This window comes from Leptodactylus fuscus, chromosome 3 (assembly GCF_031893055.1).
Source record: "Leptodactylus fuscus isolate aLepFus1 chromosome 3, aLepFus1.hap2, whole genome shotgun sequence".
NCBI lineage: Eukaryota > Metazoa > Chordata > Amphibia > Anura > Leptodactylidae > Leptodactylus > Leptodactylus fuscus.
The window spans coordinates 3,028,136-3,052,972 of NC_134267.1; the positions used below are offsets into that span (position 1 = coordinate 3,028,136).

Consider the following 24,837-nt stretch of genomic DNA (forward strand, 5'->3'; position numbering starts at 1 on the left):
GCTTTGCACTTCATAGCCAGGTGTATCCAATCATAAGAAAAGGTATTTAAGGTGGCCAATTGCAAGTTGTTCTACTATTTGAATCTCCTCTGAAGAGTGGCATCATGGGCTACTCAAAACAACTCTCAAATGATCTGAAAACAAAGATTGTTCAACATAGGGGAAGGATACAAAACGTTGTCTCAGAGATTTAACCTGTCAGTTTCCACTGTGAGGAACATAGTAAGGAAATGGAAGACCACAGGGACAGTTCTTGTTAAGCCCAGAAGTGGCAGGCCAAGAAAAATATCAGAAAGGCAGAGAAGAAGAATGGTGAGAACAGTCAAGGACAATCCACAGACCACCTCTGCCCAAACTTTTTCATAGGACTGTATATGGGACTAACAGGGCGCTCTACCCGCTGTCCCCATAGAAGTGTCTGGAGCAGAGGTCACACGTACAGTATATACAACCGCACCAATCACACAGGTTCCTGTTATCAGTGGGGGTCCCTGCGGTCAGACAGTTATGATTGAGGTCGATTTTTACTACTAAGGTCCTGTTCACACTCTGAGCTGTGCTTTGAACGGTCACAAACAAGGCTCAAGAGTTATAAATGTGCAGGGGGTAAATGTGTCCCTTGTGATACTGAAAATAATGGTTGTTCCAGCCGGCGGACAGACGCTCTCGGAGTCCTGGGTAATATTTCTTTCCATAGCGAGACCCATAAGAGGAGGTTGGAATTTGTAGGATTTTACCCCAAAGTCATCACCAAATTGCACCCGGACTCTGCCTTTTTATTGCGTCCATCTGGATTGTGCCCTGGAGTCCAGTGCAGGAGGCGCCCTGCCGGTCAGGCCCATTCATTTGGACTGCACTGGAATGTGAATGAGGATCATTGTGTGAACAGTCCCTTAAAGGTTTGCAGTACGGGGGTCACCGGCAAGTCCTGTGCTCTGAGCAGGGCGGTTCCTGGGAGGTTTGTGGTTCACGTTTCTTCTACTCGAGCTCTTTGTTATAGCAGTGAGAGAATAGATATTTGTACACCCTGAGCAATATTTACTTATTTGCAGGTATTTGCACTTGTATGAAGAGAGTCCTGGTGATTATTCTCCTTCTATCCAATCCTTCCTTGCACCTCTGTCAGCCGCTGTGGCAAAAACAAAATCTAAAAACCCTGGAAATCTGCAAATTTTTGCTCCAGTTTACCCAGTAAAGCCAAGGGTCAGCACTGCAGGTATTAGGTGCAACACTTGGATGAGATTTGTGTAAAGGGTTTATGCCACAAATAATATGTACTTGTTATAGAGGACAAATAGTTGATGATGGGGGTTTTACTGCAGAGAACCTCACCAATCCTGAGACCCCCCCATTGTGCATCCAGCCGTGGCGTGCCTGTGCTGAACGGGACTCATTCACTTCAATGAGAACACTAGAGATAGCCAAAGTGAATGGGATCACGGATGTGTCCTGTACACCAAGGGGTCACCTACAATCAGGCAGCGAAACACAGCTAAACATGCGACAGGAGCCTAATAGATGTGACTCAGTAGTCTGAGGTGTCTGGAGGAGTCGGCCCTTCTTAGGCTGTATTCACACAGAGTAACGCCAAGCGTTTTTGTGTGTTTTTTGCACATAGCGCCGCGTATACGCCGCGTTAACGCCGGTCAACGCCACCGCAAAATAGCGCGGCATTAACGCGGCGCTATGTGCAAAAAACACACAAAAAAACGCCTGGCGTTACTCTGTGTGAATACAGCCTTAATCTGCTTCCTTCTCCCTATATATAGACCATATTTATGTCTCATAACCCTTGAAGCTTCTTATAGAAGGAAGGCGAGGTCACATGGATGAGGAGATCCCAGGAGATATTGGCCCCATTAATGAATCTGATAGTTCAGGGTAAGAATTACATCTTATATCCACAGTGGCCCTGGGTGTTAGACGGTAACAGTGAGGGGGAAGGACATTTCTGGCTATAGACATTTACCAGCTCACATTAGGCTATAGGGCATGTAACATACATGTAACATACATACATGCTACAACACAGGTCACATACAGAGCCCAGTGGACGCCATTCACTATAATGGAATCAGTCAGGGGTCCCTTCTTTAAAACTGAAACCATTGGACTAAAGAGTCATCAGACTTGCAGAATTTGGAAGCCCCTACAGCAAAGACTCCAGTGCAGAGGTGAACATGGTCGTATTTGGCAGCTGCAGTCTGTGCAGACTCGTCCTATTCACCTCCATATTGGAAAGTTGCAATGGAAGGGAGAAGCTTCAGTATTAATGTTTTCTAGCTGTGTAGGGTTGTCCATCTACATTTTGGGGAAGGTGTGTGTGTGTGGGGGGGGTTCACATCCCTATCTGCTGTGGTTCCTAGACTGACTATCATGTCCATGTCTACAATCCTCAGGGCTGCTTCTATTAAGCCAGTGAAGTATTGGATGCAAGGACATGAATAGTCGGTAGGGTCATAGCCATAGCAAGCAATGGGGGAAGGCAGGGATCCTGGCATCGTGTCTCCGAGTCTATAGGTGGTTGTATAGGAACCAAAGCCACCAGCTGTGACCCCAGGATGGGGATGATAGCTGTCTGGGTGCCTAAGGTGAGGTTTCCTAAATGCAGCCGCCCCCTCCTCTGGGTCCATGAGGCTCAGCATGATAGTTGTTAGATCATCAGTCATTCGTGTAATCCCCCCCCCCCCCCCCAATGTTACCACCTGCCCCTGGTATTCTTATTTATAAGCCTCTTATTTGTTCCCCTCCACTCTTATTTATGCAGGGCCAGATGGCCGCCCTAAGACGTACCCGGACGCTTCTTCTCCCAGATTTAGCCCTTACTACATGAAACTCTACAGTGCTCAGTACTACAAGTTCTGTTGGGACCCAAAGTGGTGCCCATCCCCTATGAAGTCATCACCCGTATACTACCTATATCCTCTCTATGACCTTGTAGTCGTCCAGCTGCTCCTTGCTCTGCCCGGGCCCTTTCCATTATATACAGCCTGACTTTCTCTCCATTCTGTGATTTCTACCCCAGTTAACAAACAGATTTATAGTCTCCTTCTATATTAATTGATGCAATTGAATCCATATTACAGGGCTGGGGTGAGTTTTAGGAGCAGACATCCTGCAATATGGAGGTAATTGCCCAATAATGTCCTTAATGCACCCAGTCCAGCATGCCGGCCCCATGTGCTGAGCCTTGTGAGAGCTTCGCCTCCTGCCATCACACCCTGAGATTTATGGTATTTTTAGTGCAGGTTTTTGGGAGGTGTATGTTATTCATCTGGAACAGTAGGTGTGTAAAAGCAAAAACCAAACCGCTCCATGCTAATTCTTTAATTGAGCATTAGGCCGGTAATCTGGATCCGCCTCATATAATCACTAGTTAAGTGTTATCTTATATACAGCGGGTGCATTGTGCTGTCAGGGGTGGAAGATTTATGGGTCCGCTCATCGCCTGTCTATATAGATATGCAGACATTGCTAAGACACCTCCTGCCCACATTATGGATCTTAAAGGGGTTTCCATATTGGACAGGCCAATATCAGATTGGTGAAGGTCCAGCACCCGACACCCCACCGCTCAGCCCAGGGTGCAGTGTTTGGAGAAGTGCTGCAGTGTCTTCACTACCTATAAGGGCACCTGACCCTTGTGCCTGAGGACTGGAGACATCACTGGTCTGCAAAGCCAAGCAATACTCACCCGAGCTACACCAAACCAATGCTGGACCCCCACCAATCTAATATTCATAACCCCGACCCTGTCCTGATCATCTGTATTGGCGCCAGAAGTTATATACTAGGTATATGGCCAGAAGAAGATCTGTTCCACGGCTACACTCCCCATTCACTACCAAAGGAGAGGGGCTGCTTCTGACTGTATAATGGGAAGAGGGTCATGTCACACATCAGACTTATCGACAATTTCACAAGAAAAACAACGGTGCCCTTGATTTTACCGTAACTTTATTCTTTCATGAGTTATTAACAATTTTCTCTTTGTTTACAGCCATTGACATGTCGCAGAGGTTAACTCGTGAGGAGCGGATAGAAATTGTGTTGATGTCTGGTGAACGCAGTATCGGGGTCATTGCAGCAGATTTCTATGAAAGACCCCCTACGAGACCACCCATCTCCCATGCAACAGTTAGCAAACTGCTTGCAAAATTTCGTAAAACTGGTTCAGTGTTGGATTTGCCAAAATGTGGACCCATGAAAAGTGTGACTAATGAAGAAAGATCAGTGGCTGCCCAAGCTTCATTCAGTGTAGCCCTTGTTGCGTGTCCCTGGAGAGCGGCATCAGTCCCTTCGGCGGATATTAGCTACTCACAAAGGGCACCTTACAAACTCCACCCGCTGCAGCATCTCAACCAGGAGACCTCGATCAGTGCACTGAATTTGCAGAATGGACAAAACAAAAATTGGAACAGGACCCTCAGTTTACACAGAACATTATGTTCAGTGATGAGGCAAACAAAACCACGGCCATTGGTGTGACCCACCCTGGATAGATCCCTCCTAGACTGTGGGGTGGTATATGGGGTACAAAGATAATGGGGCCATTCTTCATCAATGGAAACCTCAATGACACTGGATATCTGAAATTACTACATGATGACGTGTTTCCCTCTTTGTGCACTGAAGCCGGCACGTTCCCTGAGTTTTTCCAGCAAGATGGTGCAGGACCACATTATGGGTGCCAGGTCCGAGCAGTCCTGGAAAGTGGATTGGTTGTTGTGGGCCAGTTGAATGACCACCAAGGCCGCCTGATTTGACCCGCTTAGACTTTTATCTTTGAGGTCATCTGAAGACAATTGTCTATTCTGTGAAGATACGAGATGTGCAGCACCTGAAACAACGGATACTTGGAAGCCTGTGCTAGAATTTCTCTTGCGGTGTTGTATCAGTGTGTCAAGAATGGGAGAAGAGGGCGGCAGTGACAATCCAACACAATGGGCAGCACTTCAGTCATTCATGAGTAAGGTGGTCTTCAGTCATTTATGGGCGAGGTGGTCATTCATTGGCGGGGTGGTCATTCAGGTCATTCATGGACGGGGTGGTCTTCTGTCATTCATGGGCGGGGTGGTCATTCATGGGCGGGGTGGTCATTCAGGTCATTCATGGGCGCGGTGGTCTTCTGTCATTCATGGACGGGGTGGTCATTCATGGGCGGGGTGGTCATTCAGGTCATTCATGGGCGCGGTGGTCTTCTGTCATTCATGGGCGCGGTGGTCATTCAGGTCATTCATGGGCGCGGTGGTCATTCAGGTCATTCATGGGCGCGGTGGTCTTCTGTCATTCATGGGCGCGGTGGTCTTCTGTCATTCATGGGCGCGGTGGTCTTCTGTCATTCATGGGCGCGGTGGTCTTCTGTCATTCATGGGCGCGGTGGTCTTCAGTCATTCTGTCGGTGTCCTGGTGAGTTTGTGAATGAACGTTGTTGATAATGGAGCTGTATTAGAAGTGGTAATAGATTCACATCAGCACTGAATAAATGCAGCGAGTTCCTATTTGTAAAGATGGCAGGTTGTGGGTCGCTAATAATAGATCTTGTCCCTCGGCCTTGACGTCACACAGAGATCTTCATTAGGTGTCTCGGAATTGGTTGGGGGATGATCTTTATTTGCAGATAATATGGGAGCCTCCAGTAGTTCCTATATAATGATGTATTATCCGCAGTGACATCAGACATTTTACATGACGTGCGACTCCATCGACCACTCAGTGACCTTATTCGGATGGGTCCCTACACTGACACTGTATATATAGGGCAGGAATGACCTTCTTATATACTCACTGTCACAGGGCAGCCTCTGAGAAGTTGATCTCTGGGGTCTTAGTGGAGGGACCCATGTGAATGAGGAGGACGTTGGCCGTTACATGGCAGATGGGCTACACAAGTCACCAAACTGTGCGCTAAGAACCTCACATGTATATCTGTAGTCAGTGACATAGTAAATTGTAGATCCTGAGATTGGGGCGGGGGGGGTGTGTGTGGTATTATCCCCAATGTAAATGCAGCTGTGATAAAAGCAGCCGGACTCCTTGGTGGATGCAGAATCCCCCCTCTCCCTTTAACCCCTTCCCGCCGATGGCATTTTTTGATTTTCGTTTTTCGTTTTTGACTCCCCTCCTTCTAAACCCCATAACTTTTTTATTTCTCCGCTCCCAGAGCCATATGAGGTCTTAATTTTTGCGGGACAAATTTTTTTTCATGATGCCGCCATTACTTATTCTATATAATGTACTGGGAAGCAGGAAAAAAATTCAGAATGGGGTGGATTTGAAGAAAAAATGCATTTCTGTGACTTTCTTACGGGCTTTGGTTTTACGGCGTTCACTGTGCAGCCAAAATGACATGTCCCCTATATTCTGTGTTTCGGTACGGTTCCAGGGATACCAAATTTATATGGTTTTATTTACATTTTGACCCCTAAAAAAAATTCCAAAACGGTGTTAAAAAATTTTTTTTCTAAAAGTCGCCATATTCCGACATCCGTAACTTTTTTATATGTAAGTGTACGGAGATGCATAGGGCGTCTTTTTTTGCGGGGCCGGGTGTACTTTGTAGTTCTACCATTTTCGGGGAAATGTTATTGCTTTGATCACTTTTTATTCAAATTTTTATCAGAATTAAAACAGTGAAAAAATGGCGGTTTGGCACTTTTGACTATTTTTCCTGCTACGGCGTTTACCGAACAGGAAAAATATTTTTATAGATTTGTAGAGCGGGCGATTTCGGACGCGGGGATACCTAACATGTATGTGTTTCACAGTTTTTAACTACTTTTATATTTGTTCTAGGGAAAGGGGGGTGATTTGAACTTTTAATACTTTTTATATTTTTTTATATTTTTTTTTACTTTTTTTTTAAATTTTTTTTTTGCATTTATTAGACCCCCTAGGGGTGTTGAACCCCAGGGGGTCTGATCACTAATGCAATGTATTACAATGCTAATGCATTGCAATGCATTGCAAAAAATCATCATCTCTTTTGCAGGCTGTATACACCAGCCTGCAAAAGAGAGAATTTGCAGACCGGCTGGGAGCCTTTAACAAGGCTCCCGGCTGTCATGGCAACGGGGGGTTGGCCCTGGAACATGCTCCAGGAGCCGGCGATCCCTGCCAAAATGGCGGCGCCCATGCACCGCCGGGAAAATGGCGCCTCCGGCGCCTTTGACAGCAGCGCCGGAGGGGTTAATGCCTCCGATCGGTCCGGGGACCGATCGGAGGCATGAGAGCCGGTTGTCTACTGCTTAAAGCAGTAGACACCCGGCGGCTATGACGGCCGCCCGGCTCCCGGGCGGTCGCCATAGTTACAGACCCGACACGCGCCGTACTATTACGGCACATGTCAGGAAGGGGTTAATGACATTTCAATAGGAACACCAAAGTACACCCCCCAACCCCCCCAACCCCCCTCCTGTTCTCAGGATCATGGAGGTGTCAGACCCTACTGATCTGCGATTTAGTCCCATCCTATGAGGTATAGCCCCCGTACACTGACAGTTCAAAGTTTTTTCTCCTTTATTTCACTCGACCATGGCCATCAAACACGGATGTATCAGTCCATGTGCGACAGAATTTTCCTAAAGTCCATGAAATAGCGCTTGTATGAAACGGTCCATAGGCTTGCATTGATTTTAGAGCGGCCTTGTGATGTCTTTGTGACTAGAGCCTTAGTGGCAGCGATAGATGTGGTGCAGTTGCAGCCTTGGTTCATGCACTCATAGTACTATCGGGTATGTTTGGTTCTATTGTACTTTATATTCATGTCCATGGTAAGAACAAACACCCCATTGGAGGTTTCCCCTAAATCGGTGACAGATTCCGTCCATGTTTACACTTCGTGGAGAAGAATGTTAAGTAATGGGTGGATTTGGATTAGCCCGAGATTACTAGAAGAGCAGAAGACAGTGAATCATAGAAACAATGGCTGATCCCTGCCGCCGTATTTACAGAGAATAGAAGAAGATTATAATGTGAGGGTTAATATATAGCAACTGAGCAGCACAAACAGAGCCCTGGCGAGGCGTAAACGGAATCACCGCCACATAAACAATGACGGCCTGAAGAAAGTCAGCCGTGCAGAATGATGGAAAAGCTGCACTAAAGTCCTACTGTGCCCATAATCCCAAGGACAGGGGGGGGGGGGGGGCAGAACTACTACATGTATGGGAAGGGGCGTCGTCACGGGGGCGCATAGGTAGAATATTTATTATGCAGTCACCCAAATAGGTGCAGCAGTTTATCCGTGGGGAAGATTGGTTAAGAATGGCGACTTGTATGCCAGTCTTCATAGAGGCCCTGACTGGCACAAGGTTATATCGATATAAATCCGTCTGCCCAATGGAGATCTAAACCAGGAATTAGCAGAAATTTACATTATAATGCAAGGAAACTGCAGGACAGGATCACAATCCGGGAGCTGGGGGGTACGAGAGCGGTCTCATCTCTCTACAACAGAACATTGGATTGGATTCCCCCAATGTGAACAAAGTGCAGACAGGGACTGGCCCATAGGAGAACCCTATTACAAGGCAAGACACTGACACGACCCCGGCACTGCAACATTGGAAGGCAAGACCCAGGCAGCAAACTACTAAAGAAAATGTTTATATTTTCATTGGTGACATTTTAGAATGTTGCGAATGAGTCTCGTAAAGTATCTGCATGTGCAGTGAAGCCCGGAATTCATTTTACTGGTAACCCCTCCATGTACAACTTCAATCCCGGCCAAAATCTCCCTGTAGCCCTGACCAAAGGGGAAGAGATCAACGATGGTGCAGTGTATGAAGCTTTGGGGACAGGGACTACCTTATACCTCCAGTCCATACCTGGGCAGATCTGATGTGTATGCAGAGAAGTCACAGCAAACTATTGTATCACAAAACTGTTAGCAAGTCTGCCTAGTGGGGGTCAAGTCTGCCTAGTGGGGGTCTAAGTGCTGAGACCCCACGACCGATGGGGAAGAAGGGTTGGAAGTGGAGCCGAGGAGTGAGGCCAAGTGTTTGGGCTTCCAACCCTCTATGGGTCTGACCCCCCACGTCTCTGCTCAGTTTTCTCACCTTTCGAAGCTCAGAGAGGCGTAGTCATTAGAGATGAGCGAACAATGTTCGGATCAGCCAATCCGAACAGCACGCACCCATAGAAATGAATGGAAGCACCTGGTACGTACACTTTGCGGGCGGCCGGCCGGCGTCACAGGTGCTTCCATTCATTTCTATGGGTGCGTGCTGTTCGGATCGGCTGATCCGAACAGTGTTCGCTCATCTCTAGTAGTCATCATTCACTGCTTCTGGGAATCAAAAGTTCTGACATGTCCAAAGTTTTTTGGAAATAATAGCGACCACTTAACAACAAAAAGGGAATACAGATATTATATTCCATATCTAAGCAATATAACACAAACTATAAGAATATCCGACTAACAGCCCGCACACAGCAGAGGAAACTCTTGTGAATCCAGTGGAGTCGCCAATGACCTTATGGGTGTGGGGGCCTCCGACCAAATCAATGGTAACTGGATTCCCACATGGTATTATCTCCGTCATCCAAGTGAAAATAACATATAGAGGAGGTAAAAGAAATAAAACTGCCCATAGACATTACATGCACATCGACCAAATCCATTGATTGCAATGGGAGCGGCCAATCCTCTAATGTGATGACTCTTTCAGATATTGCAGAAGATAAGGATCGGGCAGATGGATTGCAACAGCCCAATCCCTATTTTCTTGGATAAATAAGTTGCTGCCAGAAGAATCTGTTATTGGATTTCTCCATCAGCCAACCTGAGCAAGTATCTGTATGAGGGCGTCAGCGATGGCAGCTGCAGGCCAGACTAAAGTGTAGGGTCAACTTATGCCGCTACAGAAACGTCTCCCCAATTCACAAGACAGGGGATGAGTTTACAATCTCTTGGCCCACCCAAGTCCTCCTTGTGAACGGAGCGCCAGTGTGATAGTGTGAACAAAGCTCCATTCACTTCTACAGGGCTGCGGGTGCATAACAGTCCTGACCGCCCCATAGAAGTGGATGGTGCCCCGGTCAGAAGGAGGCCATGGGGGATCTTTTGGTCCTTGTCCTCCTGATCACTGGGGAACCTTGCCATTGGGCCACCAGTGATCGGACTCTTATACCTTTTTCTGTAGTGATAAGTGGCCATATTGGCACATCCCAGTCAGCGCCATCATCTTTCTAGCAGTATATAATACCGCACATCGATGAGGACGTGAAAGTCTTCTATAATGTTTAATGTAACCACTCTCCTCTAATGACACGTTACGATTTACAAAACTGTATCCCAATCTGGCGAAACGTCCGGATCTCCCGAGGCAGCGCGTCAGTAAATGTTCTACATCTCTAATCCCCATTTTCAGTGTTTTTTATTTTTCAGAATAGACTTTTTTTTGCGGAATCACTGTCAGAATTCTTAACAAATTACAAAAAAATGGCAACATCGTCTCAATACTCGGGAGTCAATACAAAAATTTAGAAAGCATGAAAATCACATTCCTCAACCAGACGGAGCGGCCGAGAAGATCCAAAATATCTAGAAATATCTTCGGTACATGAGATGCTTCGCTGGACGATTGTTCCCTCCAAAACACAAGTGTACATTCAACGTGGATCCTAAAAAAAGGGAAAGTATTGCTTGGCGTTCTAATGCTACGTACAATGGAGAAAGAAGCAAGAGAGGTGGCGACAATATACTGTGCAAACCGACAAGCTACATTCTAGGCAAATACCCTGACAATATAGAGAGAGATTATTGTGCTACGCTAATACACGTCAGTGCAGGAACAATGGTGTCACACGAAACCTTCTTTATTGGTATGAATGTGCATTTAAGTTAATGTCATGAAGTACAACTACCCTGACCATCGCGAGAAACGCGGGAGCGACGTGGCGGAATGCATGGACCTGGGGAACACTGGCTCAGATGTAATGAGGATGGTCATAAGAAATAATGAGAAAAACAAGATACAAAGTTTACCAGTCGACCAATAAAAATGTAGACAATTTGTTCTGTAACGGAGATCAGTTCTTATCTCCAAGGGAAGCTGTACGGTTTTCCTGCAGTGGCCACTGCTGGAGAATAGTGGTAATACACTATGTCCTATCCTATAGGTAGGCAGCCGTGTAATACACGGTCCAGCTGAGTCCTCCAGGACAGGGGGCGCTGTTTGCATCAATCCTTTGTCTATCTGTGAAATCCATGAGCTCTATTTAAGACAACCAATTTATCTACAAGGGTCCAGGTAGTGGATATACGAGGAGCTGTTTGGGAGCGGTCCTCATACATTAGATTTTAAGGATTAAAGGGGTTGTACAGAAAACCGTTTACAGATACGGTGACACTTGGTCTGCACGCTAAGTCTTAAGAAGCTTTGACGATGTAAAGACTCACAGGAGACCAAGATCTCTATATTGGAGGACCAGGGACCAGATCTGTTTCCATTAAAGAATTTTTCCAAAATATATTTTTTTTTTATCAAAAATCGGAGACTGTTTTAGGGGTTTATTGTAAAATACCCCCCCCCCCCCCCGGGGCACAGGCTGACCTGAGCGCTGCTGCACGTATTACTGCGATATTAACCCCTCACTATCTGTGTACAATGCCTTGGTCCTGTCTCCCACTATGTGACACTGTAATACTCTTTACATTTTGCACGGAGAACCCCGATATTATATTACTATTAGCACCCTGATATACGTATGATGAACCAGTCAGTGACCCGCACCTGCAGGAACCAGGATCTGCACGGAGAGAATCCCAAGGCTTCTGACTATGGGCTGAATAACATCTGATCCCGTTGGGTAGATCTTTTGTGTCTGATTGCGGCTTATACATGTAGGACTATATGGCGACTATGGCCAGACCACAGATCCCTGTGCCTCCCTGCGATTAGTATATACATAGCACAGGTATACTAAGCCTACATTCACACTACATTCACATCGGCCATATCATCACCATCATACGGCTGCATTAAAGTCACTGTATGTAACTGGGGGCTATTACCAAATTACATTACCAAAATATTTATTAATTTATTCATTTTGTCTGTTTTCTCGGATCCTTCGCTGCACTCTAATGTTTACGGGCTCCGAGCAAACAGATTGTAGATTTCACACGGCCATATTGTACAATGTTCGTATAGAATTTCTTCCTATCAGCGGTCACATGAGGGTATTGGGGCACCGGGCAGCACCCAGATTTTGTATTGTAGCCTAGGTAAGGAAATTAGTTGATTTCTTCATAGAGAGCAGGAACAGCAAATGTGGTGACCAGGGATGAAGAGGCGAGGAGGACTGAAAGCTCCAGGAAGATATGAAGCTTATGGATGCAAACCCTACACTGAATAAGCTTTATTACTAAAGCCAAAATAATTACCTTTGCAGAGAGAGTCTTGTTCCTCTGCCTTCCCTGCTGGTGCTCCGGCTCTCGGTCACATGATCAGCTCTGCTCTACTCTATGGACATACAGCTGTAGTAGGGCAGAGCTGGTGATCACTATGGATATACAGCTGTAGTAGAGCAGAGCTGGTGATTACTATGGATATACAGCTGTAGTAGAGCAGAGCTGGTGATCACTATGGATATACAGCTGTAGTAGAGCAGAGCTGGCGATCACTATGGATATACAGCTGTAGTAGAGCAGAGCTGGTGATCACTATGGATATACAGCTGTAGTAGGGCAGAGCTGGTGATCACTATGGATATACAGCTGTAGTAGGGCAGAGCTGGTGATCACTATGGATATACAGCTGTAGTAGGGCAGAGCTGGTGATCACTATGGATATACAGCTGTAGTAGGGCAGAGCTGGTGATCACTATGGATATACAGCTGTAGTAGAGCAGAGCTGGTGATCACTATGGATATACAGCTGTAGTAGAGCAGAGCTGGTGATCACTATGGATATACAGCTGTAGTAGAGCAGAGCTGGTGATCACTATGGATATACAGCTGTAGTAGGGCACAGCTGGTGATCACTATGGATATACAGCTGTAGTAGAGCAGAGCTGGTGATCACTATGGATATACAGCTGTAGTAGGGCAGAGCTGGTGATCACTATGGATATACAGCTGTAGTAGAGCAGAGCTGGTGATCACTATGGATATACAGCTGTAGTAGAGCAGAGCTGGTGATCACTATGGATATACAGCTGTAGTAGAGCAGAGCTGGTGATCACTATGGATATACAGCTGTAGTAGGGCAGAGCTGGTGATCACTATGGATATACAGCTGTAGTAGGACAGAGCTGGTGATCACTATGGATATACAGCTGTAGTAGAGCAGAGCTGGTGATCACTATGGATATACAGCTGTAGTAGAGCAGAGATGGTGATCACTATGGATATACAGCTGTAGTAGAGCAGAGCTGGTGATCACTATGGATATACAGCTGTACTAGGGCAGAGCTGGTGATCACTATGGATATACAGCTGTAGTAGGGCAGAGCTGGTGATCACTATGGATATACAGCTGTAGTAGAGCAGAGCTGGTGATCACTATGGATATACAGCTGTAGTAGAGCAGAGCTGGTGATCACTATGGATATACAGCTGTAGTAGGGCAGAGCTGGTGATCACTATGGATATACAGCTGTAGTAGAGCAGAGCTGGTGATCACTATGGATATACAGCTGTAGTAGGGCAGAGCTGGTGATCACTATGGATATACAGCTGTAGTAGGGCAGAGCTGGTGATCACTATGGATATACAGCTGTAGTAGGGCAGAGCTGGTGATCACTATGGATATACAGCTGTAGTAGGGCAGAACTCGTGATCACTATGGATATACAGCTGTAGTAGGACAGAGCTGGTGATCACTATGGATATACAGCTGTAGTAGAGCAGAGCTGGTGATCACTATGGATATACAGCTGTAGTAGGGCAGAGCTGGTGATCCCTATGGATATACAGCTGTAGTAGGGCAGAGCTGGTGATCACTATGGATATACAGCTGTAGTAGGGCAGAGCTGATGATCACTATGGATATACAGCTGTAGTAGGACAGAGCTGGTGATCACTATGGATATACAGCTGTAGTAGGGCAGAGCTGGTGATCACTATGGATATACAGCTGTAGTAGGGCAGAGCTGATGATCACTATGGATATACAGCTGTAGTAGGACAGAGCTGATGATCACTATGGATATACAGCTGTAGTAGAGCAGAGCTGGTGATCACTATGGATATACAGCTGTAGTAGGGCAGAGCTGGTGATCACAATGGATATACAGCTGTAGTAGGGCAGAGCTGGTGATCACTATGGATATACAGCTGTAGTAGAGCAGATCTGGTGATCACTATGGATATACAGCTGTAGTAGGGCAGAGCTGGTGATCACTATGGATATACAGCTGTAGTAGGGCAGAGCTGGTGATCACTATGGATATACAGCTGTAGTAGGGCAGAGCTGGTGATCACTATGGATATACAGCTGTAGTAGGGCAGAGCTGGTGATCCCTATGGATATACAGCTGTAGTAGGGCAGAGCTGGTGATCACTATGGATATACAGCTGTAGTAGAGCAGAGCTGGTGATCACTATGGACATACAGCTGTAGTAGGACAGAGCTGGTGATCACTATGGATATACAGCTGTAGTAGAGCAGAGCTGGTGATCACTATGGATATACAGCTGTAGTAGGGCAGAGCTGATGATCACTATGGCTATACAGCTGTAGTAGGACAGAGCTGGTGATCACTATGGATATACAGCTGTAGTAGAGCAGAGCTGATGATCACAATGGATATACAGCTGTAGTAGAGCAGAGCTGGTGATCACTATGGATATACAGCTGTAGTAGAGCAGAGCTGGTGATCACTATGGATATACAGCTGTAGTAGGGCAGAGCTGGTGATCACAATGGATATACAGCTGTAGTAGGGCAGAGCTGGTGATCACTATGGATATACAGCTGTAGTAGGGCAGAGCTGGTGATCACTATGGATATACAGCTGTAGTAGGGCACAGCTGGTGATCACTATGGATATACAGCTGTAGTAGGGCACAGCTGGTGATCACTATGGATATACAGCTGTAGTAGAGCAGAGCTGGTGATCACTATGGATATACAGCTGTAGTAGGGCAGAGCTGGCGATCACTATGGATATACAGCTGTAGTAGAGCAGAGCTGGTGATCACTATGGATATACAGCTGTAGTAGGGCAGAGCTGGCGATCACTATGGCTATACAGCTGTAGTAGGACAGAGCTGGTGATCACTATGGATATACAGCTGTACTAGGGCAGAGCTGGCGATCACTATGGATATACAGCTGTAGTAGAGCAGAGCTGGCGATCACTATGGATATACAGCTGTAGTAGAGCAGAGCTGGCAATCACTATGGATATACAGCTGTAGTAGAGCAGAGCTGGTGATCCCTATGGATATACAGCTGTAGTAGAGCAGAGCTGGCGATCACTATGGATATACAGCTGTAGTAGAGCAGAGCTGGTGATCCCTATGGATATACAGCTGTAGTAGGGCAGAACTGATGATCACTATGGACATACAGCTGTAGTAGGGCAGAGCTGGTGATCACTATGGATATACAGCTGTAGTAGGGCAGAGCTGGTGATCGCTATGGATATACAGCTGTAGTAGGGCAGAGCTGGTGATCACTATGGATATACAGCTGTAGTAGGGCAGAACTGGCGATCACTATGGACATACAGCTGTAGTAGAGAAGAGCTGGCAATCACTATGGATATACAGCTGTACTAGGGCAGAGCTGGTGATCACTATGGATATACAGCTGTAGTAGGACAGAGCTGGTGATCACTATGGATATACAGCTGTAGTAGAGCAGAGCTGGTGATCCCTATGGATATACAGCTGTAGTAGAGCAGAGCTGGTGATCACTATGGATATACAGCTGTAGTAGAGCAGAGCTGGTGATCACTATGGATATACAGCTGTAGTAGAGCAGAGCTGATGATCACTATGGACATACAGCTGTAGTAGGGCAGAACTGGTGATCACTATGGACATACAGCTGTAGTAGGGCAGAGCTGGTGATCACTATGGATATACAGCTGTAGTAGGGCAGAGCTGGTGATCACTATGGATATACAGCTGTAGTAGGGCAGAACTCGTGATCACTATGGACATACAGCTGTAGTAGGGCAGAGCTGGTGATCACTATGGATATACAGCTGTAGTAGGGCAGAGCTGGTGATCACTATGGATATACAGCTGTAGTAGGGCAGAGCTGGTGATCACTATGGATATACAGCTGTAGTAGAGCAGAGCTGGTGATCCCTATGGATATACAGCTGTAGTAGGGCAGAGCTGGTGATCACTATGGATATACAGCTGTAGTAGGGCAGAGCTGGGGATCACTATGGACATACAGCTGTAGTAGGGCAGAGCTGGTGATCACTATGGATATACAGCTGTAGTAGGGCAGAGCTGGTGATCCCTATGGATATACAGCTGTAGTAGAGCAGAGCTGGTGATCCCTATGGATATACAGCTGTAGTAGGGCAGAGCTGGTGATCACTATGGATATACAGCTGTAGTAGGGCAGAGCTGGTGATCACTATGGATATACAGCTGTAGTAGGGCAGAGCTGGTGATCACTACGGATATACAGCTGTAGTAGGGCAGAGCTGGTGATCACTATGGATATACAGCTGTAGTAGAGCAGAGCTGGTGATCACTATGGATATACAGCTGTAGTAGAGCAGAGCTGGTGATCACTATGGATATACAGCTGTAGTAGAGCAGAGCTGGTGATCACTATGGATATACAGCTGTAGTAGGACAGAGCTGGTGATCACTATGGATATACAGCTGTAGTAGGGCAGAGCTGGTGATCACTATGGATATACAGCTGTAGTAGGGCAGAGCTGGTGATCACTATGGATATACAGCTGTAGTAGAGCAGAGCTGGTGATCACTATGGATATACAGCTGTAGTAGAGCAGAGCTGGTGATCGCTATGGATATACAGCTGTAGTAGGGCAGAGCTGGTGATCACTATGGATATACAGCTGTAGTAGGACAGAGCTGGTGATCACTATGGATATACAGCTGTAGTAGGGCAGAGTTGGGGATCACTATGGATATACAGCTGTAGTAGGGCAGAGCTGGGGATCACTATGGATATACAGCTGTAGTAGGGCAGAGCTGGTGATCACTATGGATATACAGCTGTAGTAGGGCAGAGCTGGTGATCACTATGGATATACAGCTGTAGTAGAGCAGAGCTGGTGATCACTATGGATATACAACTGTAGTAGGACAGAGCTGGTGATCACTATGGATATACAGCTGTAGTAGAGCAGAGCTGATGATCACTATGGATATACAGCTGTAGTAGAGCAGATCTGGTGATCACTATGGATATACAGCTGTAGTAGAGCAGAGCTGATGATCACTATGGATATACAGCTGTAGTAGAGCAGATCTGGTGATCACTATGGATATACAGCTGTAGTAGGACAGAGCTGGTGATCACTATGGATATACAGCTGTAGTAGAGCAGGGCTGGTGATCACTATGGATATACAGCTGTAGTAGGGCAGAGCTGGTGATCGTAGAGGGCTGAAGTAGCAGCAGGTAGACAACAGTCTGCAAAGGTAATCCTCAGAGCTTTGGGGGCAGTATATGTGTGTATATATATATATATATATATATATATATATATATATATATATATATATATATATTAGTAACAAAGCTGATCCAGTACAAAAATTGATAGGTCAACAATATCAGATTGACAGTGGTTCAACACTTGGGCCCCCCACCGTTCAGCGATTATTGGCCGCTGCTATACGAAGAAGGGTGCAGGAAGCAGATAGCGCTCTTCTCTGAGTAGTGGCCATAGTGAGTTACTGCAACTCGGTTCCTGTATATGTGAATGAGCCTACGTTCACATGTAAACGCCGTGTGATGTCACATGATCGCATTATTTTCAGTGTCTGTGAAAGACCATCAACATATAGGCCATGCTTTATTTGTGTCCGCTTTCACGGATCCCCCCCATACTCTGCAATGTATGAGGGCCCCTTAAAAACAGCCGTTCTGCACTTCTATCATGTGAACATAGGCTATAGCTGTAATAACTCAGTATGGCCCCTACATGGCGCCCCGCACTTTCTGGTTCTGTTCTCCATATGGATTGGTTATCTTAAGGATACGTCCATATCATTTCCCTGCAGCCCATGTAAGATTTTGTTTCTTTCCTAAATCCTTTTTATTGGCCGGCCAATCCCTGTCATATCGAGAGTAAGTCTCCGGATTTAGGGCAAGCGAAACAATACTTCCAATGTGACAAGAACAATCCAAATGTGAGATACAGCTTTACTCTACATTCACAAGAACAATGTTCCCTTTATTGACTGGCTTTATCATGGGCACCATGAACGGGTCACTATGAAGATGACGCACGGGTGGAGACGACCTCCAAAACACCATTTCATTCAAGTAATAGTCAAAAAAATATGGTTAAAATAATGAAAAATAAAAAAATGATCTGCGGCGCTATGAAAGTGTAAGAATCCAAGTCAATAACATTAGATTTACAGGCGGCCACCTCTGATATGGCGAAAACAGAATGGCCATCGATGGCTCCCAAGTCCTGCAGTCCCGTAGAGATGAGGCCAAATCACCGCAGGGCGTGAAGGCGTCTCCTGACATGTGCTGGAGTGTCGGCTCTGATAGTCCGCCGCTGACATTACACGTGTCCTACCACCTCAGCCCAGTTTAGTGAGCTGGAGATCTCCATTGATCTTAATAGTGTCAATAGAAGAAAGAAGTTCCACACGATGGTAAAAGTCAAAAAGCTGGTGTCCGTCCACAAATACCCTGAAACGTGGATGCTCGCAGAGAATCTCTACCTGCAAGGAGAGAGAAACAAAGGGGTTAATGAAAGATGGCGCCGTGCAAACTAAAGCGGCTTAAAGGGAGAACCCAGTCAAAATAATCTTCTAATTTAGTTCACATGACTGTCGCGACCAATCAGTGACCGGTGATGGACTGATGATGTCACTCTCATAGTCCTTCATCAGGTCAGTGATTGGCTGTCGCAGTCATGTGAGCACCGGGGATAGGTAGAACTTTTTTTGGTTATTTCACACCCATCCTGGCCAAATTAGACCTTTTCCTTAGGCCGAGGCCCCACGTTGTGAATATGCAGCATTTTGGGGCACCGGGGCAAAAACTCTGCGTATTATAATACCTGCAAAATGAATAAGATTCTGGCTAATCCCATCCACACATGCAGAAAAATATGTGGAAATACTGCGATGGCAAAAACGCTGCAAGTCAATGATCCCTGCGGAAACGCTGGTGTATTCTGTACAGGTGTAACAGAGGCAGATTATAGGCTCGGCATGATATGCCTGGCATCGTACATAGCTATACTGATGGCATATACCAAGGGTCACTATCTTGACATTATGTTCACGTCGGTGAGTCCGGCCAACACACAGGTGAAGTTTCACGGCTGAAACATGTTAGTGTGAATGGTGGGGGGGGGGGGAGGGAACCACAGGGACACAAAATGTGCAGCAAACTGGTTTATTTAGAAAAAAGAGGAAAATAAATAAATCTTGACTTCAGCCACCAAATGAGAAAATCCAGCCTTAACTTCAGGCACAAACAGAACAAAATCCTGCTCGTCCGAGCAACTAACTAAACAGAAATGATAACCCAACTATACGTGTGGCTCACTACCAGCCACATGAACAAAACAAGCACAATATAGTGTCACCGGACTCAGGGTTACAGGACAGACCCGGCGCCTCCTTTCACCTCATGGACCTGCCCTGCAATGTCAGAGCTGCGGCCATTACCGGCCCAGTAATGAGCCTGGGATCTGCCCCTGTGCTGAGGCTCCTCCAGATCTGCCCCTGTGCTGACACTCCTCCAGATCTGCCCCTGTGCTGAGGCTCCGCCAGACCTGCCCCTGTGCTGAGGCTCCTCCACATCTGCCCCTGTGCTGAGGCCCCTCCAGACCTGCCCCTGTGCTGAGGCCCCTCCAGACCTGCCCCTGTGCTGAGGCTCTGCCAGACCTGCCCCTGTGCTGAGGCCCCTCCAGATCTGCCCCTGTGCTGAGGCTCCTCCAGATCTGCCCCTGTGCTGAGGCTACTCCAGATCTGCCCCTGTGCTGAGGCTCCTCCAGATCTGCCCCTGCTGAGACTCCTCCAGACCTGCCCCTGTGCTGAGGCCCCTCCAGACCTGCCCCTGTGCTGAGGCCCCTCCAGACCTGCCCCTGTGCTGAGGCTCCTCCAGATCTGCCCCTCTGCTGAGGCTCCGCCAGACCTGCCCCTGTGCTGAGGCTCCTCCAGACCTGCCCCTGTGCTGAGGCTCCTCCAGATCTGACCCTGTGCTGACGCTCCTCCAGATCTGCCCCTGTGCTGAGGCTCCTCTAGATCTGCCCCTGTGCTGAGGCTCCTCCACATCTGCCCCTGTGCTGACGCTCCTCCAGACCTGCCCCTGTGCTGAGGCTCCTCCAGACCTGCCCCTGTGCTGAGGCTCCTCCAGACCTGCCCCTGTGCTGAGGTTCTGCCAGACCTGCCCCTGTGCTGACGCTCCTCCAGATCTGCCCCTGTGCTGAGGCTCCTCCAGATCTGCCCCTGTGCTGAGGCTACTCCAGATCTGCCCCTGTGCTGAGGCTCCTCCAGACCTGCCCCTGCTGAGACTCCTCCAGACCTGCCCCTGTGCTGAGGCTCCTCCAGACCTGCCCCTGTGCTGAGGCCCCTCCAGACCTGCCCCTGTGCCGAGGCCCCTCCAGACCTGCCCCTGTGCTGAGACTCCTCCAGATCTGCCCCTGTGCTGAGGCCCCTCCAGACCTGCCCCTGTGCCGAGGCCCCTCCAGACCTGCCCCTGTGCTGAGGCTCTGCCAGACCTGCCCCTGTGCTGACGCTCCTCCAGATCTGCCCCTGTGCTGAGGCTCCTCCAGATCTGCCCCTGTGCTGAGGCTCCTCCAGATCTGCCCCTGTGCTGAGGCTCCTCCAGATCTGCCCCTGTGCTGAGGCTCCTCCAGATCTACCCCTGTGCTGAGGCTCCTCCAGATCTGCCCCTGTGCTGAGGCTCCTCCAGATCTGCCCCTGTGCTGAGGCTCCTCCAGATCTGCCCCTGTGCTGAGGCTCCTCCAGATCTGCCCCTGTGCTGAGACTCCTCCAGATCTGCCCCTGTGCTGAGACTCCTCCAGATCTGCCCCTGTGCTGAGGCTCCGCCAGATCTGCCCCTGTGCTGAGGCTCCTCCAGATCTGCCCCTGTGCTGAGGCTCCTCCAGATCTGCCCCTGTGCTGAGGCTCCTCCAGATCTGCCCCTGTGCTGAGGCTCCTCCAGATCTGCCCCTGTGCTGAGGCTCCTCCAGATCTGCCCCTGTGCTGAGGCTCCTCTACATCTGCCCCTGAGCTGAGGCTCCTCCAGATCTGCCCCTGTGCTGAGGCTCCTCTACATCTGCCCCGGGCCACACATAGGTCAGAGACCTGGGGCTGATATATCTGGACTCCAGCCTCTGCCTGTCAGACAACTGAATACAGAGGTGATATTCACTTTATACAATGTAGCGGATACAACATTCTGCATTGTATCTGTGTCAGTATCTCACAGTTCTCTAGATCTCCGCTCGCTGTCAGGCAAAAGCTGTTTCCGACCAAACCAGATATTCATCCGAAATGAAGGTAAATAAAAGCTAATGAAAGTCTATCCCATAATGTACGGTAATATAATAATAATATATATTGTATCTCAGGTCCCTTTAAATCTAAAGATAAAACTTACAGAAATGTCAGGAAATAAGGAATGGCTGATACAGGCGAGGCTTCATCTATTTACATTAGTGTCTGTCCGTCTGTCTATAGTCAGTAGTGTCCGTCTGTCTATTTCCATTAGTGTCTTTCTGTCTTTCCTTTCTGTTTTCACTCCGCTCATCCCGCCCTATAGTAACACCAATCTTATAATTCTGGTAAATCCAGAGTAAAGGAGCTTATGTCACACATATGCTGAGCCCCTGCATACATGTTATACTGTACAAGCATCACACCATCATACATGTTATACAAGCATCACACCATATAGACATGAGATTACACCAATAAGGGCTCTGGTCACACATTGCAGAGATTCAGCAGGAATAAATGGTGATTTCACGTAGAAGACCTCCAGGCCTGTGCACCCGGGCCATATATCATTGCATCTCATATAACAGAGGCTTCGTCCTCCAAAAGCAATGTTTGTAGGGAAAAATATCTCCATAACAAGGTGCTACCAGATAAGATAAGATAAGATAAGATAATCCATGTAATGGCACACAGACTGCCCTGTGGTAATGAGCCATATGTACGCTACATGGCAATATATGGACATACAGTAAAATACATCAGCAAAATATAGGTCAGAGGTTGTAGCTGTGTATAGTAGTGCGGCTATATTCTACCGCGTGCACCATTTCAGTATCGTATTATATTATAGTAAAATAACACAGTACAATGAAAGCAACAATGGACAAAACAACAACGTACAGAGCTACTATTAGGTATATACCAGTACCATGCAGTGTCCAGATAACAGCGCCACATCATGCACATAATATACTGTATACAGCCTAAATACAGCATGTCCCCCAATAATACTACACAAATAATACCAGATAAGAGCGCTCACACACGTTCACATCTGCATTAGAGCATTCGGCAGATTCTTAAGATGAAAAACTTCTGTAGTGACACCAGACGGACCCCATTATAGTCGCTGCAATCAGTGGGGGATCCATTGCTGTCCGTCCTTAGATAGACCAGGATAGGCCATCAATTATTTACACTGAAAACCCCTGTAAGGCTACGACCTCAGATACGAGAGGCAGCAAAAAAGTGGCTTTTTTTCCCGCAGTGTTTTTCTTTATATTTTTGCATATTTTTTTCCTGCAGACTTTCTGCTCCTATTAAACCTATACGGACATGCCAGGGTTTCTGCAGGTATAACTACCACGCTGTGATTTACAAATACGCAGCATTTTTCCTGCAATGTGTGGATGGGATTGACCAGAACCCCGTCCACTTTGCAGTGCTGTAATATGCAGCATCTTTTGCCGCAGTGTTTCCACCATAACCAGAACATTGCATTTTCACAACGTGGGGCCCCCACCTAAGTGTTAGTCTGAGATAACCACTACAGAAGCAGGCATGTGTTGGTGCAGCATTCTGTGTGTGCAGGGCAAGCACGTGCAGTGACTCCTAGGAGTAGTGTGGTGGGAGTCACATGGTGGGCTAAGACTATTCTGTCCTCAGGATGATGATGATGATGTCACAGAACCTGCTTATAATGTATCTGCATGGTGGTTTGGGGAGGTCCCTTTAATCTTTAATACGAGAGCCCTGCTCAAGAGATCAGCGGCGCAGGTATATTTATACACCGCTGAGCTGCTCCAGAAGTGAGACTGAGCCTCTGGCAAAGAAATTCTCTCAACAAGCCATCTGCAGCCGCAATGTTCTAAAAAAATAAAAAATGGTGTCAAGTGACTCATTGCAGAGATGTGATTGTGGTGGAACAAGGGGGTAGGGCCTGCAAGAGCCCCCCTAAAAAACCCTACAATCTGGGGGCTGCCATTACTGAAGGTACTATATGCTGTCACTGTAACTTTTGGGACATGGCAGGTATTACTTAGTATACAGAATTACATACTATTCTAAGGTCTTATTCATACAGCCGCATTTCACGTACGTATGGCGTCCACATTTTTCGCAGACGCTGAACATACCCATTCATTTCAAGGTGTTTATATAGACATCTGCATTGTTTATCAGGGACTCAGAGGCAGAGAAAATAATAGGAAATGCAACAAGAAATAACGAGAAAAGCGAATCAACCAGGGAGAGAAAATGTAAGGCCCCGTTCACATTGGGCATGAGGGGGTGGATTTTGGCGCGGAATCCACGTCATAATCTGCCCCCTCACAATGGAGGTCTATGTAGACCGCTAGCGCTCTTTTTTCCGTGAGCGGCAAGCTGCCCCTTCTTCAGGCAGATTCCGCTGGTCATTGAGTATAATATAGTATTGTAAGTGCCCATTTTCTCGTGGCCGGCGGGCATGCGCAGTCAGCTTGCCCTATGCCTGAGGCCTAGAAGTTACAAGCCACCACCGGAAGAAGACGCGGTGAAGACCTGGCTGCAGAAGATGGAGGCAGCGCTGGAGAGTTCTCTGGCAGCATTGGGGACACCCTCACTGCTGTTTGAGCACTGGGTCCCGCCCCCAGTGCTGCGAAAGAACTCATTTACATACAGACAGAAACCAGGATTTTAGGCGAATGGGGGCGTGGAGAAGACAACGAAAGGTAGGAGACGAATAGCCTTTCTTAAGGCTATTCCGATGTGTTAGAAAAAAAAGTGATTGAATGACAGGATCCCTTTAACAGTATTCTTAAATGTTACCCAAAGTGTCTAACATGTCTGTTACATTGTCCCAAACCTTTTCTGCTCCTGTTCCTTTTGTGCCATCACACACAATGGTGCAGACTATGACTCTACTTACAAATCTCCCTAAGACCTCATACACACGACAATCTGCAAACCCACCAATCCATAGTCTGTATGGCATCTGTAATCATGGATCCGCAAAAAGACCTGAACCCGCGAGTCTGTGCTCAAATACGGACAGGGATAGGTCCCGCTCCATATATCACAGATGGTTCTATGTATGTATGTGTGCACTGAGCCATAGAAATGAATGTGTCTATAAATACAGATACTATATGGAAATCAGCTACAGTTGTGTGGATACGGCCCAAATCTACAGGACACCCCAATATAAAGCGAAGCGGCTGGTTACAAGGAAATGTTACACAATGAACCCAATGATACAGCAGAGCAGAA

General features: G+C 47.1%; 1 protein-coding gene across 1 annotated transcript in view; it reads right to left on the reverse strand.

Moving 5' to 3' along the window:
- Nucleotides 1–18,183: 18,183 nt before the first annotated feature.
- LGALSL (galectin like) overlaps nt 18,184–24,837 on the reverse strand; it is a 38,670-nt gene continuing 32,016 nt past the window's right edge. Inside the window, exon 5 of the mRNA XM_075266473.1 lies at nt 18,184–18,855. Within this exon, the coding sequence (XP_075122574.1) occupies nt 18,712–18,855 (144 nt within the window). The 3' untranslated portion in view covers nt 18,184–18,711. The remainder of the gene's footprint in view (nt 18,856–24,837) is intronic.